We start from the raw sequence: 18,259 nt of genomic DNA on the forward strand, positions 1-18,259 counted from the left end.
TTTTTATTATTATTTTTATTATTATTTTAACATGCATTTTATTTTTAAGCTGTTAGTCAACTCAAGTGATAGCCTGTCCAAGACCACATTGCTTTCCAAATGCAGAACCAGAATGAAACTTGCTTCAGTCTGTCAAAGGATTGGTTCAAGCAGTGTTAGACTTCATTTTCTCAAGAAAAATCTGTGTTAGTCAGATCTATTAAAGAAGATTTTGAACTTGACTGTGTAGAAAGATGTAATTTTTTGGCATAGTCAAGCAGCAAATATTGTTCTTTCTTAAACATATGCTATTTGTCACAAAATATCCAAGTACTTTTTAAAGTCATAGACATTAGCATTAGGCAGGTTGAAAACTTGTTCTTAGTATCTTGTGTTTCAGCAGAATGTTCCAATATATAGAAACACTGATGTCGTAAGTTTATGCAATAAGAAAATATGGGAGCTATTGATTGTATTTTAAAACAATGCTTGATTTTTGTCTGTCTACCATTTATAATAAAATGAAGCCTTTTTTCTGGTGTCCTTATGCACACAAAACTAAACTGACCTGACTTCAGCATTGGAAGACTCACAGCTATTAGAAAAAAAAGGTTCCCATGGAGTTGTTATAGTCCCTATTACCTCCAATAATTGCAGAGTCACTTCTGATTGCATTAGCTAAAGGTTCTCCCTCATCTATTGGTCCAGAGTGATCTGCAGCAGAAAAAAAGGAAAGTGACAGACACATAGAAGAAGAGTTTTCAAGAAATTCTCACATGGTTAAGGCTCGTGTACAGTATGGTAGTGGCAGTACTGTGGGTCAGTAAGCATGCAAAGAAGAGCAGTGATGTAGATGATACTTTGCAGAGATAAAAAGAAAAACGTAAACATTCAGAGGAAAAGAGAAAGGCTAGAGAAAAGGAAATAAGAAGATACAAAAGAGAATTATTTTTCAAACTACTCCTGAGATGTTAACACACATGGAAAAAAAAAAAAAAGACAGTTGTGATTCAGGTCATGAGTACTCTATTTAGAATTTGCTTCAGAGATCAGAACAAGTGATAACCATATGCTACCTGCAAATGAATGGGTTGTTTCACTTGATGTTGAGTCAGCTCCGGTTGAAGTACCACAGTTGGATTCAGTGAAGCGTCCCTTTACAATGATGGGGGCTGAGCTGCTGTGGTGCAGTGCAGCCTTCAAAGGAGCAATGTGGTTGAACTGCACTGAAGAGAGACATCCAATAAACCCCTGAGAATTTGCCTTCATAGTCTCCTCATCTACATCACTGTTTTCTGTTAATCAAAAGGAACAGAACACAATTAATCATAGTGAAAATGTACAAAATAAAGTGACAGAAGAATAAATGAATAATTAACCTGTGTTCCTCTGAGTATATTTTAGCTACAGCAACATATGTAGATTCAGTGAATCCCTTTCTTGTCTGTCTTTAATGAAAAGACAGTCAGATACATTCAACCTTTATTTTTTAACAGATGATAGTTGTTACGCTGCTGAGGGAAATGCTTTTAACTTACTATAGCAAGTTCCAAAGCAAAAAGATTCAAATGTAGCTGAAATATTTAGATTAAAATGCAACACTTTTTCATTCTGCAAAAAGATAAGGATGAAGCCTGCATTCATGAAAGATACGTATTTTATTATATTTTTTCTCATAAATATGTACATTGTTGGATCATATTCTTTCCACAGGTTCATATATCTACTCCATCCTCTCACCATCAAGTCTGTCAAAACAAAAACTCTCTGAAGACCTCACATCCTGGAAATCTATGAAGATATTTTCTGTGAAATTCTAAAAACTGAATGTTGTTCCAATTTACTATGCATTTTAAACATGATACCATTATCTTTCCCACTAAGGAAAAAAAAAAAAAAGAGCCCTCCTCCCCCACCTGTTAGTCTCTTGAGCTGCCTTTCTGAAGGTATGTACCCTGTCAGAGCTCTCTATTTATTCACCAGTTAATGCCTACTATAGAAATGAAAAACAGTTTATTTACTTTGACAGTTCTAATTTAAGCAAAAACTCTGGAAGTACTAATTATTCAAAGAGGACTCTTAAGGAAAGTAAGTTTTCAAGTTTTGTGCAAATAAAATGGGAATTTCATTTCCACCTCCAACTTATCCTAGAAACTGTGAATGAACTTGTGATCTTCACAATGGCTATCATAACAGTTTGAAATACCAATGTACACTCGTCAATACAATTAGGTTAATAGTGAAAAACTGGCTAATGTGTTTTGGTAGAATGTTGCAAAATAGTACAGCAGCATTTTCTTCAACTGCTCTGTGCCTGTTGCAATGATGACATATTAGATAGATGGATGTCAGCCAAAAGTCTGCTTACCTACACTGATGGATCACGTAAAATGTTGAATGTTTAACTACCTTTGTTCTCTCTGTAGTATACACTGCTTCTGATGATTACATCACTGCACTGAAGAATCTGCTAGATCTGGATGTCTTAAGAAAAAGACTAACTTGAGTTGGCAAGCAAAAAATATCTAAAAGCCCTTGTGATAAAAATATATGTCTCTAACTACTAGGATTGAAAATCTGAAGAGGGAAGTAGTTTCTATTATTTTCTAATTTCCTGTACAAACCATTTTGTAAACATTGTATGTGTATAATATGAAAGGAAATTAAATATTTAAAATCCTTACTGTTCACTTGACTTACTAGAAAATACTGATGGGATAAAGTAAAATTTTTTACTAGATCAAGCAATCTTGCTAGTAAAAATCATAAGGTTTAGGGAAGACAAACACTTCCCACTCTAGTGTTTAAGTCAAATTTAACTGATTGAAAATCACACACACACACACAAGTTGTTTATCAGAGACTGTATTTTATAGTAAACTGTGGTTATGTATCCTTAAGCATCTTTATAGAAATCAATTTGCTAAATGCATTCAATTTTTTTTCAAGGTTATTGAGTTTGTTGAGTTCAACACAAACTCAATAACCTTCTTCAGTTCTGCTTCAACCACCTTTCCTCTGTGAGGTACTATGGAAAGTCAGCAGACATACAGCTCCTAGCAGAACATTTTAAGGTAAGAACTGTGCAATCAAAAGACTAGCTTTGACTTTTCTGCTTTTATGATGTTGGAAGATTTCAAATTTTTTTCATGTTCCTGCACAATCTTATCTTCTCTCGAAATCAGACAAGTCCTTGATATGTTGAGTGAACTATTGGCTGATGGGTCAGGATCAAAGAATTATAGTAAATGGGGTTGCATCAGACTGCTGGTCAGTCACCAGTGGGGTTCCCCAGGCCTCAATTTTAGGGTCAGTGCTCTTTAATGTTTTTATAAATGATCTGGACACAGGAGTCCAATGTACATTAAGTTTGTTGATGATACTGAATGAGGAGGAGCTGTGGACTCCCTCAAGGGTAGGGGGGCCTTACAGAGAGATCTGGATAGACTAGGGAGCTGGGCAATCACCAACTGTATGATATTTAACAAAAGTAAGTGTAGGATTCTCCACCTGGGATGGGATAATCCTGTTTATACATACAAATTAGGGGATGAGAGGCTGAAAAGCATCCCGGTGGAAAGAGATCTGGAGGGCTGAGTTGATGTCAAGCTGAATAAGAGTCAACAGTGTGCACTGACAGCCAAAAGGGCCAACTGTGTCTTGGGGTGCATCAAGCACAGCATCACCAGCGGTCAAGAAAGGTGATTGTCCCAATCTACACAGCATGAGTGTGGCCCCACCACAAATAGCCTGTGCAGTTTTGGGCATCTTAATATAAGAAGGACATCAAACTAATAAAGTGTATCTAGAGGAGGGCTACTAAGGTGGTGAAAGGTCTTGAGGGCAAGACAGGAGGAGCAGCTGAGGTCCCTTGGCTTTTTCAGCCTGGAGAAGAGAAGGCTGAGGATTGACCTCATGGCAGTCTACAGCTTCCTTAAGGGGGGCAGTGGAGGTGGAGGTACTGATCTCTTCTCTCTGGTAACCTGTGATAGGACATGAAGAAATCGAATGAAGCTGGGTCAGGGGAAGTTCAGACTGAATATTAGGAAAAGATTCCTCACTGAGACAGCGGTCTGTCACTGGAACAGGCTCCCCAGGGAAGTGGTCACTGCACCAAGACTGTCAGAGCTCAAGGAGTGTCTGGATGATGCTCTTAGTCATATGGTTTAGTTTTAGGTAGTCCTCTGAGGAGCAGGGAGTTGGACTTGATGATTCTTATGGGTCCCTTCCAGTTCAAGATATTGCATCAGTCTATGACTCTATGAATCTGCTCAATAGAAAAAATGAATGCACATTTGACTTTCACAGTTAAATTACCAGCTGGAAGTAATAACAATGTGCTTAGAATGGACTGTTGCAAAATCTCACGTTTGTGCAACCAGCCTGTGTTGATATGAAAACGTTACTAACGCCAGGATTTTTACATTAAAAGTGCTTATTACAGTTAAAATTGATTACACCTATACACCCACTGATTTCAGTTGCATCATATAGGTTGGTTGCTTGATTTTTTTTCCCTGTGGTTAATATGTGACCACATAAATACCACTATGCTGTTACTATTTTTTTTATATGACAAAATACAACATTATTTTACTGAAGTTCACTTACAATTCAGATTGAAATGACCAGGAGGAGATAAATTGCTGAAAAATGTATCATTAAACAATTATTTTTCTGATTTTATTGCACAAAAGAATATCTTCTAAAAACACCGCAAAACTCTCTGGGCCCCTTTTCCTTAATTTGCTATTCATTTCAGCAGTTTATTGCTGAAAAAAATGCCAGTAAAGAAAGTAATTTGATTAACAGGAAGTAATAGATAGTTCTGTCACTGGAAGTCACAAGTGGGTGTTATTGTGGAATTATCATTTGTCACACTGCTGAGATTGAGTAGAAAAAAAATTTAAAATAAAACATTAGAAGGAAAATATTTTGCGAACAGAATTATTTCATCAAACTAAAGTATCTCTATTAAATACCTGAAAATTGATTTAGTGAGAGTCTAGTGAAAATTTGCCTTTATTTATTATTGAAATAACCATATTTTACACTGTTGATGTCCATATTCAGTGTGATGCCTTCGTTTAAGCGAATTGGCTTAAAAACACACATTCTCTGAGGCTGGTGAAACTTTGTGTATAAATCAGACCTAAGTAATTCTTGCTGAAAGCCTATCTTTATCTCAGTTGACATGGAAAGGTTAACAACTCCCACTGAAGAAAAACATTGCCTGCAGTTCACCACTCTAACCTTGGGGAAGTCTGGGAAGCTTTGTCCCAGGCAAACGTGGCTTTACTCAGTGGAAGTGAATTACTTCCTCAGTGGGTTGCTGTAAAAAGAGAGGTTTTTTACAGCCTTCTTACACTGTGGGGTGCTTTGAGAGAAAATATCTTCTTAGAAGGAAAAAAAACATAAAGAGCCTTTTGGCTCGTATCCTGTGAACTCTGCGACTGAGTGTGCTGCTTCTCTTTTTCCTCACAACTTAATCTTCCCATATTTTGCTGAGTCCCAACACAGCCTAGTTCCCTGACTATTTTGTCACAATGGTGCATGATATAAATTCAGAACTCTTTACGTCGGAAGCCTTAGGTTCTGGGAAGTAAGGAATAACACTGATTTTTTTTTTCCTGGAAATTCAAAATTAGTTCAGCAGCTAACTCTCAGATTTGCTTTCAACAAAAAAACTGAGCTATGTACAACTGCAGAAGAGCTCAGACAAATACTTCTCCAACTGAGGAGAGTTCTTAGAAAATCCATGCTTTCTGACTTACTTTAGAACTTGTGGGGTTTTCCTGAAGAACATTTCAAAGTACAAGAAATACATAATTTCATATTTTGTTACTCCTTCTTCTGTTTAGACCTCTTCACTACAGCAAACACTCATTACTTTTTTCTACTGCCTTCACAAAGTCTCCTTCCATCTCTAGACATGGCTTCACAGAAATTAGGACCCAAAGCAGTCAGATGCATAAAAGAAACAGCAGCTGTTCAATAGCATTTCTCCTTTGAAAGGGAGAGAAGTATAACACACATTTTCTTCAGGACAGATTCTGTAAACTGAGACAAATTGGGCTGAGTGTCCCCACAGGTTGCTGTAACTCCATGCTTCACACTACTGTGATGATGCAAAGCCTTCGTATAACTGAAGAAATTCCCACCTCTGAACTTTTATAACAGTGTGGTTTCTTCGGAAGAGACAGCATTAGTTCTGATTAAAAGAGGCTGTTATTGGCCTAAAAATGTGCATTTCAATACATTGCCTCAAAAACATCTTTAAGTAAATTGATGCAAGCTTTGATACGGAACTTCGTAACAAAGATACCAAAACCTGTAATTCTGTACTGGTCATTGTAATATTACCCTTATGTGAGTGTGACTGCAATAAATTATTAAACTTCAAAACATTTTAAATACCTGGTTTAGTTTTCTCACCCATTTGTGGGGTTTTGAAATACTTTAAACAATTTTCTTCTAGTAGGTTATAGTTCAGCTAATATTGCTTTAAAATTATGCTTAAATGATCATTCTCTTTTCCATTCTCTGTGCATATCTACATACCAGTTCTTTTCTAGACTGTGAGTTTTATAAATAAAATCTACCTTTACAAAATAATATACATTTCTGTTTGTATTAGAGGTCCTTAGTTATTTTTCCAGTAAGGAAACAGATCAGCTACACTGAGCTCTTCCAAACAATCAAAACTAAACAATAATTAGGATTTTTCTTTTCAAGTCTATAAATATGACCTTTAAATTTCATTATTTAATACATTTTAAGCTATTTAACATTTGGTTACCATCATTATTAAAACAATTATCATTGTATGCATTTTGTTATATATTAAAGATTATTCTTCTACCTGTTCTAGATAACACTCTCGGAATTGAAAACACAACCATCTATTTGATGGATACGGAATTAGCTGGATGGCCTTATCCAAATAGTTGCACACAACAGCTCAATGTCTAAATGGTGATCAGTAGCAACTGTGTCCCTCAGGGGTCCACACTTGAACCGGTACTGTTTGATATATTTATTAATAACATAGGCAATAGGATTAAGTGCATCCTCAGCAAGTTTGTGGATGACACTAAGCCAAGTGGTGCAGTTGTTTCACTAGAGGGAAGGGATGCCCACACTTGAGGAGTGGGCCAATGTGAAGCTCGTGAAGCTCAACAAGGCCAAGTGCAAGATCTTGCACCTGGGTCAGGGTAATCCCCAGCATCAGTACAGACCAGGGGAGAATGGGTTGAGAGCAGCCCTGAGGAGAAGGACTTGGGGATACTTGTGGATGAATAATTGGATATGAGCTGGTAATGTGTTCTTACAGCCTAGAAAGCCAACTGTATCCTGGGCTGCATCAAAAGAAGCATGGCCAGCAGGTCGAGGGAGGTGATTCTTGCCCTCTACTCCATGCTTATGAAACCCCACCTGGAGTACTGCGTACAGCTCTGGGCTACTGAGCAAAAGATAGACATGAACTTGTTACAGTAGGTCTAGACGAGGCCACAAAGATGATCAGAGGGCTGGAGCACCTCTGCTATGAAGACAAGCTGAGAGAATTGATGTTGTTCAGCCTGGAGAAGAGAAGGCTCCGAGGACACCTTATAGTAGCCTTCCAGTATCTAAAGAGGGATTACAAGAAAGCTGGAGAGGGACTTTTTACAAGGGCATGTAGTGATAGGACAAGCGGTTTGGGCTTTAAACTGAAAGAGGATAGATTTAGATTAAACATAAGGAAAATTTTTATTTTTCTTATGATGAGTGTGATGTGGGACAGTTGTTGCCCGAGCAGTTGTGGATGCCACCTCACTGTAAGTGTTTATGATCAGGTTGTATGAGGCTTTGAGCAATCTGATCTAGTGAAAGTTGTTCCTGCCCGTGGCATGAGGGTTGGAAGTAGAAGAAATTTATAGGTCCTTTCCAACTCAAACCATTCTATGATTCTATGATTTTATACATCAACCTATTAAATTAATTACTCTTGAAATATCACATTCAAATCTTTCTCAATTAATCCCCTTGCATATCTACTTTTCTAAACAATGATAGGTCAGAAATCACCTTAATTATGTTTCTCTGTCGTGAAGTTGAAGATTTCATTAAGTTCTTTTTTCTAGTCAAGTTTACATATAGGAGAGGGTATATTTGGAACTGATTTGTGTGTGTGTGTGCATGTATGCACACATGTATGTGACAGAAAGAGTAAAACTTAAATTTTTACTCACAATAGAGTAGAAAAAAAATTTCATACATATTTTGTTTTGGATTTACATTATTTGAATGTAGACAACGGTCAGACAGAAACTGGCAGAGACTTACTGCCTCCCACCCAGTGGCATGATGAACTATTTCAGATAATGCTTTGTTAGTAGGAGATTCTTTGGGAAAACATAATGGTGTTGTCTACCATCATAGCCAGGACAGTATTTCTGGGTCTGTTACAATGGCAGAAACATTAATTTACCAAAGCTGTTATGTTGTTCCCAAAGGTACTATATGAAAAGTGGTAGATATATGGATCCTGGAGGGGCACCCCAGGGACATAGTAATAAAATTCCTCCAAACTAAACCACATACAACTGAATGTGAAGAAAACTCTTCTATCTTCTGGTTTAGGATAGGTATTATATAAAACATGTAAATAGTTCCTATAAGCCTAGGGGAGCTAGATAAAGTAATATATTGTCTATGCTAATTTGAGATGAAAACTCTATTTCTTTGATGTCACATATCACAGTTTCCTGAATTTATTTCTACAAAAAGCCTCTGTTGACACTTCAGCTTTCTTAAAGAGATTTTTAAAGAATGGGAAACCATCACTCCTTTGCAGGCTTACTGGCTAAATGTTGAAGCACCAGAGTTAGAGAGGGAGGCAGTTGATTTCTCTGATCTTGTTTTGGAACATGGTATATAATCTCTGTTAAAAATTGCTTTTATTTAAAATAAACAGAATTGATTTTGGTAATGATGATAAACTGTGTGCCATATGAAATTATAAACATTTAAGATCTATAAACTTAGATATAATCTTTTCTAATAAGGCGTATTTTAGTGAACCTATTTATTCTGCACTTAGCCTAAGACCACTTGTGGAAGGGTGAAAACAATCAGCCTAATAACAAAATGGTGAAAAGGTCAGCATAGTCTTAGTTACTATATATCACAAACTATATCAGCTCCATTTTCATTTTGTTGCAACAAAAAGTGTTATTAGAGGAAGAATGTACAAATGGACCTTTACTTGATAAGGGAATGTAGCAACACAGACTTTAACTGTTCCCCATCTTTGTTGGTGACATGGATAGTGGGATTGAGGGCACCCTCGACAAGTTTGCCAATGACACCAAGCTGTGTGGTGCGGTTGACACGCTGGAGGGAAGGGATGCCATCCAGAGGGATCTTAACAGGCTTGGGAGGTGAGACCACACAAACCTCATGAAGTTCAACAAGGCGAAATGCAAGGTCTTGCACATGGGCCAGGGCAATCCCAAGCACAAATACTGGCTGGGCAGAGAATGGATTGAGTGCAGCCCTGAGGAGGAGGACTTGGGGGTCCCGGATGACGAGAAGCTCAACATGACCCAGCAATATGAACTTGCAGCCCAGAAAGCAAATCATACCCTGGGCTGCATCAAAAAAAGCATGGCCAGCAGGTTGAGGGAGCTGATTCTCCCCCTCTACTCAGCTCTGGTGAGACCCCACCTGCAGTACTGCCTTCAGCTCTGGGGCCCCCAGCACAAGAAGGACATGGACTTGCTGGAGCGAGTCCAGAGGAGGGCCACGAAGATGATCAGAGGGCTGGAGCACCTCTACTATGAAGATAGACTGAGAGAGTTGATGCTGTTCAGCCTGGAGAAGAGAAGGCTCCAGAGAAACCTTAGATTAGCCTTCCAGTACCTAAAGGGGGGATGGCAAGAATGCCGGGGAAGGACTTTTTACAATAGCACGTAGTGATAGGACAAGGGGCAATGGTTTTAAACTGAAAGAGGACAGATTTAGATTAGCTATTCGGAAGAAATTCTTCACTTTGAGGATGGTGAGGTTGGTTGCCCAGAAAAGTTGTGAGTTCCCCATCCCTGGAAGTGTTCAGGGCCAGGTTGGATGAGGCTTTGAGCAACCTGGTCTAGTGGAAGGTATCCCTGCCCTTGGCATGGGGGTTGGAACTAGATGATCTTTAAGATCCCTTCCAACCCAAAAACGTTCTATGGTTTATGATTCTATGAAATTACTTTAGAGGAAAGAGAAACACTCTTTAACTTTTCACCAGCACCACATCTCCTCTGTCACTGAGTTTTCCCAGTATGATGAATATGAAAATAATAAGATTTTGAGAATTTTGATTTGGACTATTTTATTTTAACAAAATTGACAAAATGGTAATTCTAAGCAGGTAAATTCCATTTTGATCATTACTACAGAGAAACAGACAGCTTTTGATGAATCATTGTTAGATAGAATATTTTGTAATAGCTTAACTTGTTTTTCAAAAGTAACTCCAACAAAGTTTTTGCTTACATTACCTTATCCGTAACTGTTTACATCAAAATCTAATCACAAAAAGTTTTTCAAATATGGTACATGATTAATAACATTCTATGGTCTTTGTATATGATTTCTCAATGATTTATTTTTTCCTGAGAGTAAAAAAAAGGTGGTGTTTCATAATGCTTGATTGCAAAATGAGAGAGAGAAAAGTGTGAAATTATTTTTAATGGAACCAACTTCATCATTTCTCAGGAAGTACTTAGCAATGATTATATTTCTATTTCAGCAAGACTGAAGCTTCTACCTTGATTGTGACTCAACGTCTAATTAAATCCAAGACAACAAATGTCTTTCAATGAGATTAGGGTCATTATTTTTCATGTGCCGTGATGACATTTTGATCTATGTTTTAGAAACACTGTAATGTTCTACTTACCTAAAATCTTGCCAAGTGTGAGGGACTTGATTGCATTGAATTCTGTGCCTGAAGACAGAGTAAACTTCATTCTTTCATTCTGGTTAACCTGAAGAATTGTGCGATGAAGAACAAAGTGGAATAACAGAAGAGATATTTGCCAAATTTTGCAAAAAAGCAGATAAGATCTAGGTTAAAAATAAAGGGAGCTGAGGGAAGCTTTTGATAGTTATAGCATAAAAACGAATCAGGAAATAGATGATCAGCTTCCTCAGATCACTGCTTATAGCTGTGATACTTCTTAAGCATCCCACTTAATAAGCCTTCATTTATCTTATTGATTTGGCTGATTCTTTCTTTTTCATCTGTAAGATGAATAAAAATGGTAAACTTTCAAAAAGATGAAAAAGGCTGTTTTCATTAAAAAAAGCACTCAACATTTAGTTCATAAAGATCAAATATTATACTATAAATGCTCTGCCCCCCAGGGTACCTCTAGAACTCCTTGCCTTTAAGGCTTGTATGAATGCATAATTAAGCAAACTCAGCTCTAGCCTCAAAATACTAACTTGTAACATCCGGTTTTTTTAAATTTTAATTTAAAATATTGAGAGTGTTTACATGCTAATATCTACTATTAGCAAAGCAAATATTTCTATTTCATTATCAAATTTCCACAAAAAATAACAAAAATTTTTCCTTAATAGTCACATTCCTTTGACATAAAAGGGATTGAAGAAAATTAGACAGATAGCCTTACTTATTATCTAGATGCTAATATATTTGTACTGTAGTTTGATATGTAATCTGAAACAAAAAACAAAATGCAAGATCCAAACCAATTGAGAGTAGTCATACGTATTTCACCAACTGTGAAAATTTAACCATTAAACAATTCATTGTATTTTCATATAAAATGATGATGAGGTATTGATCATTTGAAATAGACAAGATGAATAATAAAGCAACTGTCTAACTTAGATTTTTCACTGTGTATCACGAATCTGCTAATCTTTGCTTTATTTACTCGAGATATTAAAACAGAGTTTATTCGGGAGTAATTGCCTTATTGTAACTATTTACTTCATTTTGCTTTGAATCTTCTACTTCTTTATGATAATCCACTTCTTTTGTCTAACTGAATTACCTCTGCAAAGAGCATTTCCTCCTCTCTGTTGATCTTCACATGTTGCAGTTGTCCATCAGCCATGCTTTTGATATTGATACTGAAGACATCAGGATCTTGATGGCTATCGAGTTTGTACCTGATCTGTAAACTTCCTGCAGGGATAAACAGAGCAAAAAGTATAGTACAGTGCATACACAACAGGCAGTCTAGATCATATGCAATGCTTCACAGTTGCATTTGAAGAGCAAAACAAATGTTTGATTTATTTAAGGAATTAACTACGAGAAATGGACATAAGTGAGAAATGAAAGAAGGTGACAGGAAAAGTAATAGTGTTGGAAGTCGGACGTAATGTCAAAGAGAGGCATAAACTGTTACAAATGTGAATAAGGAGTTAAAATTTGTGCAGAAATTTTAGTAAGTACTTTTATAATTCAGATGAGAAAGACTTGGTCTGGTAGATCATATCAATGTGACTTATCAAATAAAACTCAGTATCTTGCAAGTACTGTTCTTGAATAATGTTTACAGTGTCTGGACCTGTAAACTTCTGAGCAGTTGACAAATCAACAGAATGCAGTTAGTAATTTCTACTTCACTTTCCATTTCTTGTTCTTAACTTCCAGCATACTGTCTGTATGCATATAATCACATAGAGACTCTTTCACAGCAGGGCACAGTAGCAGCATGGTTTCCTTGTCGGAGGTTCCCTCCCAGCTGTAGATCATGAGCTACAAATTTCTACTCGTCCTTTGGAAAGCAAGGCCCAGGCCAGACCCAGGCCAGTCACATGATGAGCAGGATACTAGAGTTATTCTACATCTAAATCTGTATCCAGCAAAGCACAGAACATTTGAGCACAGAACCACTGTGACTGCAAAGAGCCTTTGACAAATCCAAAGATTCAACTCAGTCTATGAGGTTTTTAAATAAAAAAGCTTGTAAAAAAATTATCTAGGTATAGAAGAAAGAATGAAAAAGAAAGAACCAACTAACATTTAATGGTCAACTTAAACAGAAACATCAATTATGTGTATTTTCATGGGTATATAAATGTGTATTTTCATAGGTATGTAAGTAGCTTATGAAATTAGTTGAATCAAATGACCTCTGATTAATTTGGAAAATGAACAATGCACTTTCAAAAAGTAGTTAATGTCTTTATTTATCAGGAGGATTCCAATTAATATGCTGCTTGAGTAGCAGGTAGATTAGATACATTTTGAGTTTCATTTCCAAACTTTAAAAAAAAAAAAAATTAATTTGAAATATTTTACTGCATTTCTAAAGGATTTCCAGAAATAAGTATTTTTGCCAACATGATTAAAAAACATCAGTATTGAAAGTTGAAATTGCAGTAGGAGGAATGTTTTTCATGTGGAAAACATTGCTTGATGCAGCTGAAAAATAAATATAGCAAAACAACAAGACAATGCTTAGTTTGTGATTCAGGTCTGGGAATCAGTGAACCTGAGTTGGCACCTATGATGTTCATTAGGTTTCCAGACAACGTATCTGAACACTCACCGTTTCTTGTGAGAATGACTGAGAGGTATTCCTTGTAGAAGGAGCTGACATAAAGGAGTAAGCTTGGTGTCCGTGTTGTTCGAAAGGCAAATGTAATTTCTTCCCTGTTCAGTGTCATGTCAGCATAGAAAGAAGAAGCATGAGAACTGGAATTTTTAGCTAAGGTGTAGTATTCTTGAAAATTATATGTCACAGAAGTGCCAGTCCCAAAATAGGCAGAGATCTCTGAAATGAAAAGTAATTAAGTTTTTTAATATCATGCAAAACAAGACTAAGCTCTTTTTTTTTCTTTCTGCCAGAGAACAAAATAAAATATATTCTTGACTATTGTGATAAAGCTGAAAAAGAAACATAAATGTCATTAGTATTTAGAGCTATAGAGAAAAATAAGACCCAACCTGGGCTAGAGCAAAAGCCCAGTTACATATGTATCTTAAATATCTGTTGCATGAAAAAGTGCTTCTTTTTGTGTAGGTTTAAACATGCTTTCTGCTTTTGTCCTGTTTATCCACGTCCTCAAGCCCAATATGTCCTGTCTTGCATGTATACTTCTCCTACAGAGAAATAGGTGCAGCAGTTTGAATCCTAACATATTGATTAAACTTGGCTAAACCTGGAACACGTATGTGGGAAAAGAGATTGGTCAAGCAGAAGAAAGAAAATGAGAATACAAACTGGGTTATGGTCGTCTTATGGATGAATCACTCATAGAGGCCTTCTGTATCTCTGTGATATCTCACAGCCATTTTCTGCTAAAAGTAACTGTCTTAGACTATTTTGTTTTCACACACAACCTCCACACTTCAGAAAAATTTCTGGAAATTTCTGTAATCTGGCTCAGTATCTTTGACAGAAGGTGACTGAACTTTATTATTATAGGACATCCTACATTTTCAGCAAGAGGAGCCACTCTGCCCCTGCAGAATAATAAACATGGAGTGTGACCTTTAGTTTCTGCTGCTGTTTGTGGGGGAGGAAAAAAGTATCATTCCTCACTCAGAAGCATTAGCTGCACAGCGATAGATATGGAAGGACTTCACATGAGTCCTTTATTCTTGTAGTGGTAGTGGTGGCTGGACAGACGTTGTGCTCACTAATTTAGAGTAACATGGAGTTATGGCATTTAAGCCACTGAGTACTTTGTAGAACACATTTAATGCCTGGAGGAAGCAAGTAATTTTTAGCAGATCGGAACTGTATGCAAACACCAAAAGTTCTAGATAAACTTCTTTTTTTTCAAATTCAAACTTGACAACTTGTGATGATCTACCAGTATGGCACCATCACCAAATAACTCCTTCAAAATGGCTGAAAACTTGGGCTTGGTCCTGTTTCTGATGATCTCATTTGCTTCGTAAAGTAAAAAGAAGTTTAAGGTTCTTCTGCTTCTTCATTTGTTTTCCAAATTTAGCCTTAGTTTTGAGATGAAGACTTGAAGGACATAAATCCAAAAGTTTATTCAAAAAGATATAGTTCCTAGCTTTAATATAACATAAAAGAATCAAAGAAGTTACATAACATTACAGAAAAGATGCTGATCCTCTCAGATAATGTGGTTCCTGCTTTAAATGGTATATAATGAACATATCTCTGGGGGATAGTGTTTAGCAAAACTTACACTTACTGAACAAATTCAGCTGAATGTTCCTCTATGTTAAGCAAAACATAAATATTTTGCAAGCATTTAAAAATATCTTCAAAAGACTGTAAAGATCTTCTTCTGGACTGTATGGTCCTGTTTTCAACAACTGATAAAGCTAAAAGACATGCTTGCCTTTCTTGCAGAATGGCCCGGCATAGGCAGAGAAAGTGCAGTCACAGGAGAATCCGCTGTATTTCTCTCTACATTTTCCACCATTGTGACACAGGTTACCATAGCTGCTGCAATGTCCAGGACAGCCTGGTTCAACTCCTGGTGTTATCTTTGCTCTCTCTTCCAGGTCAAGGGCCATTCCATTCAACTGTAATGAACGAATGCATCCCAAAAATCCTTTCTGCCTGGATGCTGTCCCACCTGAAATAAATTAATATGAGCTTTTAAAAATTTAAAAGAATTGATGTGTAAAAATCTTTTTATGTTTTGGAATCCCTGAACAGTCTATTCTGGATTTCCAAGATACAAGCCTATGCATGTAAAAATATTTATAAATAGCTTTAAAAGCGTATCTGTTTTCTTTTTTGTCAGGCAATTACAGCCAACTCTTGAGGGTTTTAATGGGAAACAAGGATTTTGCACAGTAAGATACCAAGCAATGATACGTATTTCCATTAATTCACAAGGAGTAACATCCAGAAATGTTGGTTTTCTTGTTTGGTTTCTTTTTTCTTTTTTAAAGAGAGAAAGGAGAGGAGAGGAGAGGAGAGGAGAGGAGAGGGGAGGGGAAGAAAAAAGGCAAAAAGTAACCAAGAAAGAAAAAAGGAAAAAGTAAACAGAAAGAAAAAAGAAAAAAAGAAGAAAATAGAAAAAAAATCAAACAAACAAGAAAGGAAAAAAAAAAGGAAAAAAGAAAAAAGGGGATGGGAGAGTGATGAGCCGTACAGTTTTACTCTTTCAATATCCTATGGATTAATCAACTGATTTGTGTGTCTGTCTGTCTGTCAGACTGATGGTATGGACCATGATACCCCACAGTTGATGTCTGGCCTGACATACTTTGTCCCGTACTGCAAGCTGTGCCTGTTCTGAGTAATAGGAAGATTTGTCCCCCTCGCTACAGAGGAATACTGGTCAGGGTACACCTGATTATCAAGAGCATGTGATAAAGATACAGGGCAATCCTAACACTAACAACAATTGTTGCTTCATTTATTTTCACTGTTGTTTATTTTTAGCACACTTCCTGACAGCATTTTATTCATCCTGATTGCTTAGCAAGGTGTGCAATCTACATACGATCTCTGTTGTCCTTTGTTGCACAACTTACTCTGATATTTTCCGTAATTTGCTCTCTCTTAAAAAGTAAAAGCAGAAAGTACTCCACAATATGTAAAATTACCAACTATAATTCTCATGCATTTCCAATTAACTTTTGGTTAAATGTTTCCATGTGATCATCCATTTTTATCCTTTTCTAAGTTTGTAAAATTCTTGGTGTTACAAGGAAAATCTTGACACAGCTGTTTTTATTTACAGATATAATAGCATAAAACCACTTAACAATATGAAGATTTTATATTATCTCTGCCAAAATGAACATTTTGATGACAGCTTTAGGCTGTAGTTCTTCTTCTGGCTTCTTTAGAAAATGAGAGTATATACATCTAAGAAGTAAAGAGTGTTTTAGCCTGAAGAAATCGCAGTCCTAGTATGTTAGTAACTGACTGATGGGTGACTATGACATGTACTAGGTATATGAGATTACATTTAAGTAAAGAGTGCCGCTGCTAAAGTCTTTCTTAGGCTACTGTATGCTTCATTTTTCTCTAGATCCTTTTGCTGGCTTGAGCGAGCAGACAAGCCTGAGTCTGTACCAGTGGACTGTCAGTGGAACTAGTCAAACAGTAAGTCTCATTACCCCTTCCACTGAAAAAAACAATATTTAATTGAAGAAATCAAAATATCTTATAAATAGATGGGAGTTATAAAATTTGCATTATCCAAAAGAGTAGTTTAACTCAAACACAAAATAAACTAGACATCATATTGATCCATGACAGTATTACAGTTGTGGAAACAGATTACCCAAAAAACACTGGCTGCAGTCATAGCAAACCCTTACAAATTATATTCAGGAAATGCATGACACATATGATTCAAATTAATCACTATCATTTGTCATGTCACACTTCAAAAACATTGTTTTGGTGGAATAAAATTTAAAAAATGTCACTTTTATCAGTTCTGTGCCATATTATTTCAAAATAACTGTACAAACTCAGAAGAGATTTCACAGTACACTGTACTATAGTGAATGTTATTTCATTTTACTCCCAGGGTCTTCAATAATTTTCAGAGATTAAAAAATCCGCAACACAAGAAACCAAACAACAGAGTCACTCTTCTAATACAATTATTCACCGGAACATTACCTGAAGAAAACAAGCTAGACAGCTTGCTTGTAGATAAGTCAAAACAGTTTTTAAATTCTCAGCTTTATACAGGAGACGGATGTATATACATTTACCAGAATTTGACAAATTATATTATGAAAAAAAATCACTCTCTTCAATGGTCAATTACTTCATAATAATTTGGTAGAAAGTGCAACTGCCAAAACAGGTTAGTACAGTATTAGATTGTTTGGGAAAAGGACTAGAAGAACTAGAGATCAAGAATCATCAAAATTGTTAAAAAATTGTTTAGGTTTGATATTACTACAAACACCTGCAGAATTAGACTGTTTCTTAGTCTTGCTTCACAGATCAGACCTTGCAGATTCAAACTGATCTAAATTTAACTCTTCATATAATAGCAGTTATATGGTAAATCAAGTCAGAGGACAGCAATATAATTTATTGTAGTATAGTAAACAGAAATTTCCTAGTCCTTCCATTAATAGTTCTAGTCCATTACTGTGAATATAAACTAATTTTAAGATTTCTCCTAATAGCTAGTATCTTGGATATCTTCTTTCTTATAGAATTGTCTTCCATGCTTTTAATCAAAATATAAAATTCTTTGAAGTTTGGTCTAATCTTCATCTTCTACTCTTGATACCTTTTGAGGCACAGGTCAGAATTTGGATCCCAGCACGCAAGGGTTTCCTCTCCTCTTATTT

At 36.2% G+C, this 18,259-nt stretch overlaps 1 protein-coding gene across 1 annotated transcript; it reads right to left on the reverse strand.

Moving 5' to 3' along the window:
* Positions 1–621: 621 nt before the first annotated feature.
* On the reverse strand, positions 622–15,555 carry LOC104155828 (contactin-associated protein-like 4; the record flags this gene model as incomplete). The annotated part of the gene is made up of 6 exons (XM_009704018.1): positions 622–693; positions 1,056–1,274; positions 10,907–10,994; positions 12,033–12,166; positions 13,542–13,766; positions 15,316–15,555. Coding segments are annotated over 6 exons (978 nt in total), but the record flags the coding sequence as incomplete, so codon positions are not given.
* Positions 15,556–18,259: the final 2,704 nt, after the last annotated feature.

This window comes from Cariama cristata, unplaced genomic scaffold (assembly GCF_000690535.1).
Source record: "Cariama cristata isolate BGI_N322 unplaced genomic scaffold, ASM69053v1 scaffold21727, whole genome shotgun sequence".
Taxonomy (NCBI): Eukaryota; Metazoa; Chordata; class Aves; order Cariamiformes; family Cariamidae; genus Cariama; species Cariama cristata.